The sequence below is a fragment of the Mixophyes fleayi genome, chromosome 1, assembly GCF_038048845.1.
Source record: "Mixophyes fleayi isolate aMixFle1 chromosome 1, aMixFle1.hap1, whole genome shotgun sequence".
Taxonomy (NCBI): domain Eukaryota; kingdom Metazoa; phylum Chordata; class Amphibia; order Anura; family Limnodynastidae; genus Mixophyes; species Mixophyes fleayi.
In genome coordinates, this window is record NC_134402.1 from 196,223,502 (window position 1) to 196,242,532 (window position 19,031).

At 42.0% G+C, this 19,031-nt stretch overlaps 1 protein-coding gene across 1 annotated transcript in view; it reads right to left on the reverse strand.

The window, feature by feature from the left end:
• Positions 1-18,335, reverse strand: part of LOC142143071 (olfactory receptor 5AP2-like) — a 37,683-nt gene extending 19,348 nt beyond the window's left edge. The window contains exon 1 of the mRNA XM_075200817.1: positions 18,261-18,335. Coding sequence (XP_075056918.1) covers positions 18,261-18,335 — 75 coding nt within the window. The remainder of the gene's footprint in view (positions 1-18,260) is intronic.
• Between the last annotated feature and the right edge of the window lie 696 nt (positions 18,336-19,031).

The window sequence follows — 19,031 nt, forward strand, 5'->3', positions numbered from 1 at the left end:
AAGTAACTGTGATGTTCTGTTTCATTCATTTTTAGATTGTATTTGCTGTTGTTGTGTTGTCTGTTTGTTTCTTTCTTTACAGCTCTCACATCTGACCATGTCCAGATGCTTCTCATGCGGACATCATGATATGCGTCTTGTCCTTTACCAGCAATTGCGACAAGTGGACTGTGGTCCGCTATGTCGACCCATTTTTACCCCGAACCTTAGGTCCTTTCCTCCTTCTCTCCACTGGTCGTTGCTTACCTTATCTTACCCTGTTTATTTTTCTTTCTTTTCCTCCTTCCTTAACACCTCTTTCCTATTCTGGTCTCTTGCATTTCAAACATTGACTTACCTATGATCCTTAACCTTATCTCCTACAATGTCAAAGGCCTCAACTCCCCTCAGAAACAAGCTAAGCTCCACTCTTCTCTCAAGTCTCTTAAGCTCCATTCCAGAAAATTTCCCCTGACATATCATGTGATATTAGGCAGAAAAAGCGAGGTGTTGCAATCTTGTTTGCTCTCCATTTAATTTTTGACCTTTGCGACTGTCATAAGGATAATGTAGGTAAATTCCTGGGGTCTGATTCATTAAGGATCTTAAATAAAGAGGATCCTTATTTCAGTCTCCTGGACAAAACCATGTTACAATGCAAGGGGTGCAAATGAGTGTTCTGTTTTGCACATAAGTTAAATACTGCCTGTTTTTCATGTAGCAAACAAATATCAACTTTAAATGTCAGTGTACAAATAAGCTATCAAATATTTGTGTTTTACATGAAAAAACAGTCAGTATTTAACTTATGTGCATAACAGAACACTCATTTGCACCCCTTGCATTGTAACATGGTTTTGTCCAGGAGACTGAAATAAGGATCCTCTTCATTTAAGATCCTTAATGAATCAGGCCCCTGATTCTCATAGGCTCTTTAAATAATCTCCCCTGCAACCTAGTGAACCCAACACTGGTCAGCATAAATTCTTCAAAAAATTGGGTTTTTTGCTATCACGTGTTCGCCAGGGTAAACTTATTGTCACTGGTGATTTCAATGCTGTCTTAGCCCCGATTATAGATCGTTCCTCAGTCTCTTCCTGCCCTCCCCTTAGGAGAGATGTCCACAATACTGGTGCTTTACAGTTTTTTCTGAAACTCCATAATTTGTACGATTTGTGGAGAGTATTAGACCCCTTGGTCAGGGACTACACCTTCTTCTCTTCTCCTCATAGTACTTACTCCAGGATTGATATGATCCTGCTCAGCCACAACCTCACTCTTAGACTAAGCTCTTCCCAAATATTTCCTATTACTTGGTCGGAGCATGCCCCTCTTTCAGCTGCACTTACCTCCCTTGCTCAACGCCCTCCTAAAGCAACCTGGAGAATTAACAAATCACTTCTGCATAACAAAGAAACCATTACTCACCTTCATTCTCTTCTCTCTGATTATTTTGTGACAAACGATACCCCATATATCTCTCCTATGACTCTTTGGGATGCTCATAAGGCTGTAAAATGGGTCATCTTATTGCTCTGGCTTCTCAGACTAAGCGATTTTCGTCTGGCCAAAACTATTCAATTGACAGACTTCTTGAAAGCCTTAAAACCACACCACAAATTGAGTCCTGATCCTCTAGTTCTCCAGGAAATTGCTTCTGTTCGGGGTGAACTGAATCTTTTATTATTGTTAGGAACTCCTCCCGCCAGTACAACAAAACCCGGAATCTGCTCCGAAAGTCTGGTGTTCACTGGAGCCCCTAGTGGTGGGGACATACTTGGCTGCAGACAAACAGAGGGTCGTGAGATGTGCACTGACTGGGGAGAACCTAGAGAACATAGAGTGTAATAGCAGACAGCAGAGTGAAATCCAGGCAAGGGACAAGGGCCGGCAGCAGACAGCGTATGCAGAGAACAAGCCAAGGTCAGAGGTCACAGGCAATACAACAGGGTCCAGAAACAAGCCAGGAGTCATACACGGGAAATCAGATCTAGAACACAGCACAGGTGCATGAAACAGGGAACAGGGAGCCTAGCTACACTGAGAGCTATAACTGGCAGTGAGGCTCTGTCCTCACTGCCTTAAGTAGTGAGAGGAACCAATCAGAGCAGTGTGCAACGAGGCTCCTCCCAATACATATCAGCCAATCCCATGTTAAACAGACTATCTAGTCTGAATGAACAGTGGTAGCTCTAGACATAAGTGTCCAGCACTCAGGAATGCTGAGTAGTGTGTGTCCATGTATTTTACATACTTCACATCCTGCCTCCCACAATAGTCTCTGGCAGTTGCACCAGTTATGATTTTGTTAAATTTCTTCTGAGTCAAACCAAAAATTACTTTAGACGCAGGAATAATGAAGGTGGGTTCTGCGAGGGGAGGGTGCGATAAAATAAAGCTGCGAGATAAGGCATCTGCCTTAGTATTCTTGGATCCTGGCCAGAAAGTAATATTGAATTTGAAGTGGGAGAAGAAAAGGACCCACCGGGCTTGTCTGGAATTCACAATTTTGGCTGATTGAATATACTGTAAATTTTTATGGTCAGTATACACCGTGATAACATGGTTAGCCCCTTCTATCCAGTGTCGCCATTCTTCAAATGCCCATTTGATCGCTAGCAACTCCCGATTACCCACATCGTAGTGTGTTTCAGCAGAAGAAAATTTCTTGGAAAGGAATGCACAGGACTTCAGTCTTTGATCATTAGGATCCTTCTGAGAGAGAATGGCACCAGCCCAGACGTCAGAGGCATCTACTTCGATAACAAATGTTAGATCCGAATTGGGATGTCTGAGGACGGGTGCAGAGACAAAAGCATCTTTGAGAGCCTGGAAAGATGTCAAAGCAGCAGTAGACCAGTTAACCGTATCGGACCCTTTTCGAGTAAGGGCAGTAATGGGAGCTACCAACACAGAAAATGACCGGATGAATCGCCTGTAGTAATTAGCGAATCCTAAAAACCTCTCAAGAATTGCCTGGACTTTACTGGGATCCATAGAAAAGCCACATGGAGAGATGACATATCTGAGGAACGTGACTTGGGTGACCTCACACTCGCATTTCTCAAGTTTGGCAAAGAGACAGTGCTGGCGTAATTTGAGGAGGACCTTTTTGACATGTATACGGTGCTGCTCCAGTTACTTGGAATAGATCAATATGTCGTCGAGGTAGACCACAACGAACTTTCCCAGAAATTTACATAAAACATGATTAATAAAATCTTGAAACACCGCGGGGGCATTACATAGGCCAAAGGGCATGACCCGATATTCATAATGGCCCGAATGAGTGTTGAAGGTCATCTTCCACTCATCCCCCTCTCTGATCCGAACCAAATTATATGCACCTCTCAGGTCAATCTTTGAAAAAATCGTGGGTAGCTTGAGCTGATCGAAGAGAAAGGAGATGAGGGGCAAAGGGTAGGTATTCTTCACTGTGATCCCATTCAGACCCCGATAGTCGATGCATGGCCGAAGGCTCCCATCCTTTTTGACCACAAAGAAGAAACCCGCTCCTACGGGTGATTTTGATGGTCGGATGAATCCCTTACATAGATTTTAAAAATTCCGGAACAGGGTTCTATTCCCGGAGAAACGGTCCGGACGATTTAACTTAGGCTCAAGGGCTGGTGCCAGAGTTGCTTGTGAGGCCTTGGCGGCTTCTTCTTGAGCAGACAGTCTAAATGAAAGGTCCTGAACCACCTGTGAAACGGCCTGGATCTGTCCTGTTAGGACTTGGGCCGGACTGGGATCCATCAGAGGGAAATAAAACCGTTTTTTTGGGCCAGTTATAATGTTAGGAACTCCTCCCGCCAGTACAACAAAACCCGGAGTCTGCTCCGAAAGTCTGGTGTTCACTGGAGCCCCTAGTGGTGGGGACAGACTTGGCTGCAGACAAACAGAGGGTCAGATGTGCACTGACTGGGGAGAACCCAGGAATACAGTGTAATAGCAGACAGCAGAGTGAAATCCAGGCAAGGTTCAAAGGCCGGCAGCAGACAACGTATCCAGAGAACAAGCTGAGGTCAGAGATCACAGGCAATACAACAGGGTCCAGAAACAAGCCAGGGGTGATACACAGGAAATCAGATCTAGAACACAGCACAGGTGCAGTAAACAGGGAACAGGGAGCCTAGCTACACTGAGAGCTATAACTGGCAGTGAGGGGAACCAATCAGAGCAGTGTGCAGCAAGGCTCCTCCCAATACATATCAGCCAATCCCATGTTAAACAGACTATCTAGCCTTAACGAACAGTGGTAGCTCTAGACATAAGTGTCCAGCACTCAGGAATGCTGAGTAGTGTGTGTCCATGTATTTTACATACTTCACATCCTGCCTCCCACAATAGTCTCTGGCAGTTGCACCAGTTATGATTTTGTTAAATTTCTTCTGCGCACATGCGCCCGGCTGTAGGACAGCTGGTCGGGCGCTGCGGCAGGTGAGACAGAGCATCCCGGTTTTTGCCCAGGTAACCGTCCCGGTCATCATGGAGACGGCCGGGACGTCCTTGACAGCCGGTAGTGAGTCACGGCGGCCCGTCGGGGAGCCGCGACTCATAACAATTATCCCACCAGGTTGCCAATAAGCTGAAATGGCTCAACCAGCACTTTTATGAAAAGGGCGACAAGGCCAATTGCTGGCCACCAAACTTAGAGCTAAAGTAGCAGCCCGGAATCTCCTGGCTGTCAGGGACTCCGATAGAGTTTTACATTATAACCCTCAGCAGATACGTGCTGCCTTCCAATTTTACTATACTAAACTGTATACTATTCCTCAACCCTCTCATCCCTTAGTCTCCCAGCAACACTTGCAGTTGGTTGATTCTTTTCTTTTTTCTACTAAGCTTCCGAAACTCTCTCCACAGGCTGGTGCTCTCCTGGGAGTCGAGATTACTAAGGATGAAGTTGAACTGCTTATAAAGTCCCAGAAATCAGGTAAGGTTCCAGGGCCTGATGGCTTTACTGCTGTATATTATAAGAGGTTTGCTGGGCTCCTGGTGCCCCGTTTGCACACTCTCTTCAACTCAATCCTGGTCAGAGGTCCTTGGTCTAGGAATTCTTTGGAGGCTCGGATCACCTTTATTCATAAAGAGGGTGAAGATGTTTACTACTACTCTATTTATCGATTTGGGCCCTTTGGTTTTATTTATATACCCTTAACTCCAACACCAGATCCTGTCTGTTAAGGGAACCCCCTATGGTCCTTATTGGCAAGCAGCTCATATGTGTACAAGTTTTTGGGTAGTATTTTTTCTCCACTTTATTTTTCTTTTTATGTTTTTTCTTTTTTTCCCTCTCCTCTCCCTTGGTGATGACCAGTGCTCTCTCCCCCCTTCCTGCTCCCACCTCATATTAATGGAAAATGTCATAGAATCTTGAATAATTAGTGCAACAAATGTTAACTCACTTGTTTGTTCTATGACAGTCTGTTGTTGTTTCTGATATTTGCTATTTGAATATCTTGTCATCTATGTTTTATTTTTATTTTTTTAATTTTTTTTTCTATTCCTGCAATGTACTAATTGCTGATTCTTGTCTATATATAAATGCCATTTTTCAAAATAAATAGTTAAAAAAACAACAACAACAAAATAAACTATTGTAGAGCGGTGTTTGGCAACCCTGTTTCTGGGTTACACTTTGGGAGTGAGGTGTGGTTCTCTTTTTGTTATTACTGACCATGGAGGTAGTTGCACTCAATGTGGGATGCTAAGTCTTGTAATGGGACATGGAATTTCAGCTTTTTTTTCTTCTTTTTTACATTTATCTTTGTCTGGGACAACTGTACCTCAATGTGGGTTTTGTGTCCCATACAGGAATGGACTCCTGGGTTTCCACATTGACTGGTCCTAGACAACCATTTAATGGGGGATGCATGCCACAAGTTTAGGCCTGCCACATGAGAAAAAGGGGTTAACTTCAAAAGCGCTGAATCAATCCACCCCTTGCCCTCTGTAAGGCTTAGGAGGCTCAGTGACAAGTACAAAGAAGAATTCTCATTCTCACTCTATCCTAGCTATATACTGTTTGTATTATACCCAACCCCCTGCACTCCAGAGTTGCTGTGTTTTCTCCCCTACACTTGGAAATAATAAGGCTGTAAGCCCTGACCCTGTCCTTCATAGATCCATTGCTCATATAAAAACAAGAGGGGTGGTAGTGTTCTTATAAGTCTCCAGTGACATTGCTCTGTGCCATTGTTCATACAGAAACAGGAAGGGTGGCAAAGTCCTTGTCACTCTCCAGTCACATTATTCTTGTCACTCTCCAGTCTCAGTGCCGTTGGTCACACAGATACAGGGGTAGCAGTGTTCTGTTCTGTTGTCACTCTCCAGTCTCCAGTCGAATTGTTCATGTCACACTCCAGTCTCAGGGCCGCTGCTCCCACAGAAACAGGGGTAGAAGCGTTCTTGTCACTCTCCAGTCTCCGGCAACATTGTTCTGTGCCATCGATATGGATTGATATCAGTCCACAGAAGATCAGAAGCACCAAGCAGCTGCTGGCAACAGTCATGATGATACTAATCCCTCTACGTCATCTGCTAAAACCTATGTTCAAATGCATAGTGGTTTTAAGTCAGGTAAACAAAAATGTAAAAAAAAAAAGCTTTTACCTTTTTAAAGAAAAGAACTCCTCTCTAATAAAGGTGAAAGTTTACTGTGGAAAAAACATAAACTTGCCAACATGCCATTATACCCAAACATTAATAAGCATACCAGCATCAGCTAGCTCCCTTCTCTCAGCTAGCTCCCAGCACCTGAAATCTACAATGAAATCATCCTCACCCTCATCAGTGTGTACATCATCCTCACACAATACTATTTCATCACCACTGGAATCCACCATTACAGAAGTCTCTGTACTTTGATGTAATTGCCGGTAATGGCCTTCCTCGTGGAATTTGTAGTTATTTTTCCACCAGATCTGTCACGATTTTTGGGCAAATCTTTTAGACCAGACCAAATGTCAAAATGTTGTGCTGACATCTGCATCACTTTTGGGTGTCTTGGGAAAGCTACGTTATTTAATATTTTTCAGTGTTTTTGGCAGCAGTTGCCAAAGAAACTGAAATGTCATCATGTCATGTACCACTTGAGCTGTCAGCTAGCTGACCAGGAGCTCATTGCACCTCTTGAGATCTGGGTCAGTAAGAAAGAAAGAGAAGACATAGCTCTTAAACCTAGTATCATGCACAGTTGCCAAAATGTAGTGATCAAATTCAAGATGTTGATAACTCTTCGGAAGCGAAAAAAAGTACTTGATCTACAAGTCCAACAAACTTAACGTAATTGCTTTGTTTCATCTCCTTCTTCAATTTCTTAAGCTGCTTTTCCAAAAGTCTAAATACATACTGTGAGGGAAAAAAGGCAATTTGGAGACCCATGTACAAACTTGCTTTGCAATACCTAAGCTGCCCACCCTTCATTGTGTACTCGAAAAGAGTTTTCAGCACCTTGTGATCCTTGTCGGCGATCGGTGTAGAAGGCTATTTCCTATTGAGGAAAAGATGATGTTCATCAAAATGAACTGCAAATTTCACGAGGAAGGCCTTTGCTGGCAATTGCAACAAAACATAGAGACTTTTGTAACGGTGGATTCCAACGGGGATGAATTAGTATTGTGTGAAGATGATGTTCACACTGATGAGGGTGAGGATGATGACAATGTAGATTGCAGGTAGAAAAACAAAAGAATTGCCAACATGCCATTATACCCAACATATTATTAAGCATTCCAGCATCAGCTAGATTCCTCCTTTTTTTTTACATTTTTGTTTTTTTAGATTTATGTTACAGAGACTTCTGGAATGCAGGATTCCAGTGAGGATGTTTTAATATTGTGTGAGGATGATGTACATGCTGATGAGGGTGAGAATGAGACTGAAGATGATGACAACATCTTGCCACTGTAGAGTTCTTTGAGAGCGCTGTTAACTTAGCTGCCTTAAGCCCATTGTTAGCTTGTTTTGTGGGGGGCCCAAACAAACCGAGCACTTCAGTACATGTCTTTTTTTAAGATTCAACATAAGGGTGGGTGGGAGAGCCCAAGGAGAATTCCATCTTGCACCACTTTTCTTTCCTGACACTGCTGTGTGGCACTGGCAATATTTCCTAGATGTGATATAAACTGCTGTGTGTTTGTGCCATTGCTCTAAAACAGCCTCTTGCTGCAGTCTTTCAGTTCATTATCAGCACTGTTAGCTTAGCTGCCTTAAGCCCATTGTTTGCTTGTTTTGTGGGAGCCCAAACAAACCAAGCACTTTAAAACACAAAAGCGGCACTCCTTGTTGCTGAAGTGCTTGCTTTGTTAAACTGTACCTGCTACCACTCCTGTTTCTGTGTGAGTTTGTTAAAGCTTTTTAACATATAGGTAGGTGGAAGGTCCCAAGGACAATTCCACCTTGCACCACTTTTGGTGTGTGGCAATGTCTCCTAGATGTACTGTGAACTGCCATGTATTTGTGTAATTGCTCTGTCGCTTATCATCCAGCCAGCTTTTTGCAGTCCGAAATTATATGAACATAATATTGTAACCTGTGAGGTGGTGAAAATTGACTGGAAATTACTGGAAATTAATGTTATTGAGGTTAATAATAATGTAGGAGCAAAGAAAGAGCAATATTAGCATATTTTAGCAATTTTTCTAAAAAATACAGATCCGAAACCAAAACCAAAACACGCGAGGGCGGTTTTGTGAAAACCAAAACCAAACAACAAACTTAATACAGATGCAAAACCAAAACCAAAACCAAAACACAGGGGTCAGTGAACCTCTCTAAATTTATATCCCTATGCAGATTAAGAAAGAGTTTAGTGGAATAAATGAACTCCTGAATGTATATATAATTCAGTATTGTGCTTCAAAGAGTACTAAACGAGGGGCTGCATGGGTTAAGTACATATATGAATTAAGTTGAATAAATTATTACAGAATTTAAAAAAAAACGTTTTATATTGACGCTAGTATGTAAGTTTAACATTTCTGAAAATATTTTCAGGCTCTAATGTTGGCCTTGATTCGCAGACATAACTGCATATATACATACAGCCAAATGCCAAACATAGACAATTTTATGCTCACAATTTGCAGACTAATGTCAGCATAACAGCCCACAGTGCCCACCACATATGATCCTGTGTTCATAATAAAAATCCATCACAATCAGAAGCCTCTATAACAGCTCCATTATATCATCATATCGGAGCTAAGTTGACATTGTATACAGTGCTAAAGTTGTGTTTCTTATACAATGAACTGATTGTCTGGAGATCACTACAGACAATTAGGTCACCAATAAAAGTATAAAGGTTGGTTTATATTAAAAAGCTTTTAACCCAGTGCCTAATATTTTTTTTTGTTTTGAATAGGGTCTTCCTCTGGGATGAACTAGGCTCCAAACTATATTTGATGCCATTTGACAAAGTGAACTAGCAGGTCTGCAAAAATTGCAATTTACAAAGTACAATGCAAGGCAAAAAATGTGTGCTGGAATGTAACTACTTTTGTCTGTGCACACACCTAATGTATATAAATTAGTATAAATTAGTATGGAAGTTAGACTACTTAATTGACACATTATAAACAACTCTATTAGCAAAGTAACGAAGGTGACGAAGGTGAAGTGTCTCATTCAGGTGTAAGCTACAGACTGAACTTGTTAGTTTTCGCTGGAGCTAGACTTCGGGTGTAACAAGGCTATGGCTACATATAATTATTATTATTATCTTTTGTTTATATGGTGCCGCAAACAGTCTGCAGCGCCTTACGTCAAGCATAAAACAAAATAGAACATGGCATACATGGCAGTACAAAAACAAAGTGCAATTAAAAAGCAACTCAGATAAAAGCAGGTGTACATGGCAAAGAGGTATAAGTGAATACCAGAACACTAGAAATGAGGAAAGGGAAGGAGTTGAGGGGTGAGCAAGCTGAACCTGGTCCCAGCAGCGTGGGTGCAACTAACAGGATCAGAGCAGTGATGGAGATGTGAAGGTATGGGAGAAGAGGAGAACCAAGGGCATGGGCCTAGTGTTGAGGGGCAGAAATGAGGCTGGAGAGCAGAAGGCAAAAATAACAAGATGATAAGGATATGAGGAATAGAGGGCCCTGCTCACTGGAACTTACAATTGAAAGGGAAGGGGTAGACTGACCAGAGACACAAAGAGAGGAGTCAGGGTGAGAGGACTAGAATTCTGAAGGGAGAGATAAACAAGAGCCAGTAGTATGTGTAATGGAGGAAGAATGAGAGCAAGGTATACTTCAATTAGTGAAGAAGAATCATGAGGAGCGGTAGTAGAGGGCAGGAGAGAGGTTAGAAAGAGGAAGATTAGGTTTTTGTGAACACGTGGGTTTTGAGGGATCGTGTGCAGTTTTGCAGGCTAGGGGATAGCCTGATAGAATGAGGGAGATCGTACCAGAGAAGAGGTGCAGCACAAGAGAACTCTTGTATGCGGGAGTGAGATGTGGTAACTAGCTGGGAGGTGAAGCGGTGGTCGCTGGCTGTCAGTAAAGGGTCAAGAAGGAGTACAAATGGAGATGAGGTTTGATATGGAAGGTAGTGTGGAGATAAAGAGGGATTTGTCACTTATAAGTAACCTATGGTATAAATTTATTTAAAGGAAATAGCGCAGGGTGCTTATTTATATAATTGGAAATGCACTTATTTTTTGATATTGTGTATATTTTGGTAAGGGAAATCTTTATTTCTGAGATCAGGGGAGGAAATTTGTTTGTGCTTTTACCTTGCTACAGAAAATGCATTATTTCTGATGTATACATCTGAAATAATAAGCCTTTCTTTAGGAAGTCTTTTGTGTATCCTGATGTAAGAAAATGCCATGATTGGTGTTTTATAACTTTTCTTGGGGAATTCCTATCTTTGGAGGAAATGTGTATTCTGCAACTGTTGGAAGAAAAGACCCATGTTAATTATACCTTTTGATGTATGAGGGTCTAGCACCTGAAGGCATATTAAGATTTAATTAGACTGCTGTTAGATTTCCTGTGTCCAAAATAAGGTGCAGGAAATCATAGCAAGCTTTGGGATATCACAGATAATCGTAAATATTGTTAACTTTGCATTGCACGTAAATCCATGTTTGGGTAAACAGATTGCATAATGATCTTAAAAATAGCCTGTGAGGCTGTGTTCAAATCTGTATAAAAAGCACTGTTGTGTACTGAAAAGTATCATTCTGATGTTCCATCTGACCTGACCATTGATACCTTTAATCAGTGGAACTGTCGTGGTCAGGACACTTGAGCGAAATAAACATCACTCTCTGCTTCAAGACCATGCTTAACAACTTCTTCAATATTGCTGTAATTCTGTGACCTGCAGATTAGACCCTAAATCTAATCTTTCCTCCAGCTGCTCCTAATACCACCGCTCTGCCCACTACCCAGCAGCTTTAGCCAGTGTGATAGGCCAGGGGGGATCCATCTACAGCACCCTGATCCATAGTAAGCAGCCAGGGGTACCAGCCCAAGTGTACCAGCACGATAGTACACTAACAACAGCAGTTACCCAGAAGGAACGTGGTTCTGGATGCCATAAAGGAGTCCAGTGGTGGCAGCAGGCTCCTCCTACTGCAGCAGGAGGGGCGTATTTGGAATAACGAAAGGGGACGGTGGCAAAGTAAGCACAGCCAGTTCCTAACAGACAGGGAGGCAGAGGAGGTCCATCCTGTCACAGAGTGGGAGTCAGTGTAGTGCACGACAGAGAGGGAAGGCAGCAGTAGACTAGCGAGAGAGGAAAATTATTCGGGCTGCAGCATGGAGTATGGGATGAAGAGGAACAAGAAGGGTGTGGGGGAGGTTGCAGTAATCACGACGGGAGGTGTTCAGAGAAGGGATGAGTGTTGTGGTGGCATCAATGGAGACGAATGGTGTGATATGAGATATACTGCGGCAATAAAAGTGGCAGGATTAGGTGAAGGATTGGATGTGGTGGGATAATATAGTTAGTCTCTGCAATCCCTCTTAGAAAACTATTAAATAACCTTTACATTTACCAAATAACATCACTGTACCAGACTAGTTCCCATATAATAAGGCAATTTCCTAACATTGTTATTTGTTTATGATTAAGACAAGATGTGAAACTGTTATAAGCTTCTCTATAGCAATAAGAGTTAACTGATTTGCAGAGAGCTGCAATATTGCTGCATGTACTGTTTTGTCCACATGGTAAATTCTGCATTCCTCATTACATGATTTCTGACTGTCCTGAGGCAGTCATGCATGGTTACATACATAATTGCATACATATTTAGTAAGTAAGGTTCAAGAAAGACATGTCCAAGTTAAAACATTTACATGGCTTCTGACTGTCCTGAGGCAGTCATACAAAGTTACATACATATTTAGTAAGGTTCAAAAAAGACATGTTCATGTTAAAAAATGTATTAAATCTAATTGCATCAAAAGTAGAATAGCGTTAACTCAATGAACCTGCCATAATTCATTCATTTATACAATATAGAAATCTGCCATCTACTATTTAATAGTTGGTTGTAATATGCTATAAAAAACTAAATTTGTCTGTGAACTCTTAGGGGTAAATTTATCAAGCTGCGAGTTTCTGGCGGGTTTAAAAAGGGGAGATGTCGCCCATAGCAACCAATCAGATTCTAGTTATCATTTATTTAGTACATTCTACAAAATGATAACTAGAATCTGATTGGTTGCTATAGGCAACATCTCCACTTTTCAAACCCACAGCGTGATAAATTTACCCCTTAAAACGTTTCTAAAAATAAAATATCATCTCTTTGCAGTTTAACATTACATAACATTTACATGAAATTATTTAAATTGAGAAATTAGTTACATAATTATTTCAAATTGAGCAATGAGATGCAAGAGCCACAACTACTGTTTTTAATTCTTTTACCTTATTTTCTTGGAAAAAAGGGAATGTACTTCACTGTTGGATTTATAATATAATGAGATTATACAGACCTCTATTTCATAAACAAAAAGGTAGAGTATGGTGAAGTAAAAAAGGATGAATACCAATAATAAAGTGAACTTTTAAAATGCATAAGTTAGGCTGGAACTGTCGTTTTTCTACCATCACCATCAGTATAATCACACTTAGACAATAGATACTATTGATCCATCCCTCCCCAATTTTACCTTACTGTAAAATGTGTCTAGCAGATTCTACTGTAGGAAACCAAAGATATTCCATAGTGTCTTACTAGTAATATATCATTACTTGGCATCATGTTAATGTTGCATACCTACTGAATAATCAGCAGTACCATGATTTCTTTCTCATTCAATTCATATCAGTTCATGACGAAAATATAATAATGTGCACTAGTGCCATTTTACATCAGTTTACAGTTAAATGTGGGTCTGTCTTAGGGTCTTACTTACCCAATATGTAATACAATTATCACAATGTTGCTACTGAACACATTTAATTCACAAAACTATACTGCTTAAAAGAGATAAAAGTACTAGAATTATCAATATGTGTACCTGTAACTTGACGTTTTCATTGTGTATTGTCTTTCAGTGTTTATTATTTGTTTGCATGTAGAGTGTGCGATCTTCCTTGACTGCAGCAGTATTCATTTCTTGGCTTCACATACGGCAATTGAAAGAAGTGCACTTTTATAAACAGTATGGCACTGTGGGACTTATGAAAATGGTTGCAGATCTGTTACACAAGGGAATTTTCTCTCGTTTCATTGTGATTATTTATATCTTTTATTTTAAAAGTTACAATGTCTGAAAATCATATTTAATTAAGTGCTTTCAGTGCAATTACAGTGTCAAGTACATTATATCATATTTTTTATAAAATTACATGCAGTTACTTACATTATATCCAGCTGCACCTGAAATGTGCTTAAATAGACAGCTAATGATTCATATTGGATTGCATTCACTGCTAAGCTTACAAACTCAATTACTACCAGGTCACATTTTCATGGGGTTGGGTACAGCTGCACAATGACGAAAATTCCGACACCGAAAAGACCTGCAAGAAAAGAACGATTTCATGAAAAAAATGACAGTAATATTGACAGACTTACCTGCAGATATCCGATGGCAGCAGAAGGATGACAGGACCTCCTTCCGAATGGACAGCTCTCCAGCAAGCAGTAGTGTCTGACGTCAGTGAGACCTGAATGAAATAAAATTTAAAGCGGCAATGTGGGGACCACGTAGGTTAACTGTTTAAACAGTTAACTATGCATACTAAAACACAATTTAAATCATGTGAAAATGTAAAAAATATAAATATACAAAGTCCATGATTTTCTGCTCCTCTGATAGTCCAATGTCTGCCCATATTTGGCAGGCCCACAGTGCGACCAGATCCATGAAAGCTTTCACAATCAGAGTAGTAAGCACGATACTCCAATAAGACCAACAGGAGCCATAACTGTGCAACTCTGGTAAATTAAATAGAAGAATGCAATCTTAAAGGTACCATCTACACACAAAAGGAAATAGCACATATATAAGAGAAAATGGTTTAAATCACACAGTAAATTAATTTATTGAAAAGCATATAAAATAACATAAAAAAGAATGGTAACAACATGTGTGCAAACATAGGTTTATATATATCAATTTAACACCAGCTACAGCTCCAATTTGAAATAAATCAAGCAGATGAAAAACACTTTACATATAAAACAAAATTCATAAGGAGCTAATAGCATATATGCAAAGAGAGTTGTGTATACAGGGACAAAATCCAACTGTTTGATATCATATAGGGATGAAATCTTTAAGCTGTATAATTATATTATACAAAGTCCCACTCTAGCACAACCAAAGAACCACAAATGAGACAATACAGCGAAAAGAACTAGTTTTACCACCCAACAGCAATATACTGAAATGGGTAATCCTGCCAGAAGTGTCTCTCACCCCTCACCATTGACCCTCGTCCGAGCAGGGAAATAAAAGGGCCTTTAGGTATGTTCCGGCAGGATAACCATGACCCTCATTGTATTAGTGATAGCTGTAGTAAATAGGTTTTCAAAATTTTAAGACTTCCTTGTTGTTTTTGTAGACTTCCATATACAAAGGTCATTCAACATTGAATGTACTATGTTCCTTGATTGTTTTTTGCGTCTGAAACTCAATATAGATATTATTAGTTTAGTTTAAACTCATTTTTCAAAACAATTCATAGATATAATGAGGTAAAATATAGAATACAGATATATATTTTTAATTCATAATTCAAAATTAAAAATATATTTTCTTTATTGCGAATTTGTTCAAATAGTTCAATCTAAAGGATGACTCTAAGTGAATATAGCTATGTATTCCTAAATGATTATACTCTGTTTGAATATTAATGTGCAGATAGAAGGACATGCATATATGGTACCGTAGATATAGAACCTAGAGACCCACTGCACAGTCATATTCAATAATACAAAAAGAAAGGACAAAAAAGAAGAAAAAGCCCTCCACTTTAAATTAATTTATTAAAATCTAATAATTCATTAAGTCCATCAGGGGACATTGCACCAAGATTGTAAATCCAATATGTTTCTCTCATACATAACTTCTTGAAATTATCTCCCCACCTCTGGGTTAAAGTAACTTGTTCAATTCCTGTAAGCAGTGGTTCTGCAGGATTACTATTATGAAAAGCAGAAAAATGTCTTGAGATGGGGTACATTTGAGATTTCTTTATTATATTACAACAATGTTCTAGAAATATAATTCAAGGGGGCTGGATAGTCCATCTAACACAGAGGTTACCAAACTGTGCGCCTAGGCTCCCTGGGGTGCCTTGGAGATCTCACAGGGGTGCATCGGCCAGGGCCAGTGGTAAGCAAGGCGGGGGACTACTTGGTAATTATTTTGGCTTAGGGATGCCTTGAACTGAAAAAGTTTGCAATCCACTGATCTAACATATTGTAAAAGAACCATACATACAATAGTTTGCAAAAATGGTGCTAAGTATTCTGTCAAACAAGGTGTAGACTAAACATCAAATGTACATGAAACCGTACACAACCTCAATCCAGACTTCAGTTATTCCTCTTTACAGACATACTGTCACAATCAGTAGGGTCAAAGGAGTACCCATACAGTCTGCTCACATTGGCACTACCTCCTAGAAGAAGTCTAACTGAGTGGGAGGCTTTTGCCAGAGGCCTCCGCAAGGGCGCTTGGACTTCGCAGCTCCCTGACCGCAGGTCGCGGTTCTCCTAGGAGGTGATGGGCGAAACTGTGAAGAGAACCAGGACTATAACTGAAGATGCTTTGGATGAGGAATACCAGGATGGCTGAGAGACTAGGAGACAGTAGAGCAGTGTGCTGATTAACACAGGAGGCTGGTAGCAATGGTAGCAATAACCGGCAGAGCATTTACCACAAGGCTAGTGGAGTAGACACAGGGACTGTGATGATCTGCGGATTGATGTGCTGGAGACTCAGAGAACAGCTAGCAATAATCTGCAGAGCATTACTACAGGTTCGTGTTTCAAGAATCCGATAGGGTGAGTGGGATCCTGTTGGTTATGACTGGGAATGGCAGGACTCCTCCCAGAGGCGTGGAGTCTATCAGAGCGAAAGGTTTTCACCGGGGAATCCCGCAAGGGAATTTGGGTTTCACAGCTTCCACCTTGCAGCTCCTCCAGGGCTTTTTCCAGTATGAAGTGATAGAGAACCGACACAAGAGATGAGAGATGCCCCAGGTAACCACTAAGGAGTGGATGATGATGAAGTTAGATGGAGTACACAAGGATAGATGACACGTGGGGCACTACATCAGTTAACATCAATCGATGGAGTAGGTAAAGGTGAATTACGCCCACACACTTGGAGATATGGGGAGTGATGATCCACGACAGTTACTACTATCAAGTGGAGCAGATAAGCTGAGATTAGCGGCAGTACACAGAGAGGTAGAGAGCGATGATCCACGGCAGTTACCACTAACGAGTAGAGCAGGTAAGTGGAGATCAGCAGTAATAAACAGGGAGGTAGAGAGAGATGATCCACGGCAGTTACCACTAACGAGTGGAACAGGTAAGTGGAGATCAGCAGCAGTACACAGAGAGGTAGAGAGCAATGATCCATGGCAGTTACCACTATCCAGTGGAGCAGGTAAGCGGAGATCAGCAGCAGTACACAGAGAGGTAGAGAGCGATGATCCACACCAGTTACCACTATCAAGTGGAGCAGGTAAGTGGAGATCAGCGGTAGTACACAGAGAGGTAGAGATGGAACACATCGAGGATTAGGGAGCCGCTTCCAGGCCAGGAGACTGATGCGAAGAACCAGGGGCGAGGGGAGGAGCCTTTTAAATGAGCGTCCGAGGGGAGCAACAAATGGAAGCACCAGACAGGTAGAACAGGTGAAACGGTCTGCACAGGTGCAGGACCGTCACCGGCATGAGCGCCGCAGTGCGGAAAAATGGAGGATCAGGGAGCAGATATGCGCGCCGGTCCCCGATTGGCAGCCGCAGGAGACCGGCGTGTGACATCGTGGAGTAGTCACAAAGGCTGTGATGATCTGCGGATAGATGTGCTGGAGACTTCAGAGAACAGGCAGCAAACAGGAGCCAGGGAACAGGACATCTGAACAGACAGGAGAGTAGACCTGAAGATCTGGCAACTTGGTAGAGAAGCAGGTGCTTTAAACAGACAGAGCTGATAGGCAATTAGTCAATCAAAAGAATGCAGCAAGTATTAAGTAGACCAGCTTGGCTTGTAAAGGCAAACCTGCCTTTACAAGTATTGGTTCTTCCAGCTCCAGCATTGTTGTTCCTGCATTACTCCTGTGTATTGTCTCCATGGCTATAGTTTGACTTCTCTTCCGGATATCCCTTGTTCTTCGCTGCCCGCACTGGTTTTGACCCTTGGACTGTTCCTGACTACGATTTGTCTTCTCTCCATTGTACTGCGCTCCTCTGGTTTCGACTCGGCCTGTTTGACTACTCTCCATTCACTGCGCTGGTAACTATCTGGGAGAACCGCGACCTGCGCCTCACACGCAGCAAAGCCCAAACCTCCTTGCGGGGGTGCCTGGCGAACACCGGTGGTGCCTTAGACTCAGCGCCTCTCAGTTTAGTTGCGCCAATACAGATCAATGATATTCCTAGTGCAAGTTGTGACAGAATACTCTGGCCATGAGTGGACCGGACGAATCTTTGGCCCGCGATTTATTACTGCACCTGGGTCCAAGAGTGGAGCGGCAAGAATCCAATCAGGCACAATTGCTGCAATGTATTCAGGGAGTGGTCTTCCGTCTGGTCTCTCTTCAAGCCTCGCTACCTACTCTTACCACGACCACTTCATCCTCCATTGCCTCAGCTCCTACCATCTCTTCTAGCACCGCAGCTGCCAGTAGCCTCCGCATCCCTCCTCCTGAGAAATATGATGGCGATCCGCTGAAGTGTCATGGTTTCCTTAACCAGTGCTCTATTCAATTTGAATTGGCTCCTGAAAATTTCTCCTCGGAAAGAGCTAAAGTGGCTTATTTGATCTCCCTCCTCTCCGGGCAGGCATTAGCCTGGGCTTCTCCTCTTTGGGAACGGGATGATCCTGTGCTACAAAATTCGGTGGAGTTCATTAAGAGATTCGAAAAGTATTTGACGAACCCGGAAGAGTTTCTTCCGCTGCCTCCGGTCTCCTAGGGTTACGCCAAGGCTCCCTTACGGCAGGACAATATGCAGTACAATTTCAGACTCAACCTGGACGACCTCATATCCCTCTGTATCAAAGTGGACATTCTCCACAGGGAACGGGTTCTTGAACGGGATTGCACTCGCCGACCTTTCCCTCGGTTGGCACCCGACTTTATCCCTCCAACTCCACCCTTGGAGGAGCCCATGCAGATCGGTCGTTCCCGTCTCTCTCCAGAAGAACGTGAAAGACGAATGAGGAACCGCCTCTGTTTATATTGTGTGAACCAAGTCATCTTCTCTCCGTTTGTCCCAAGAGGCCGGGAAAGCGCCACCTCCTAGGTGATAATAGGGAGGTCAACCTAGGACCCCAGTCCCTTCCTCCCTACTCTCGGAAGGAGTTGGAGTTTTTGATGCCTGTCACCTTGGTT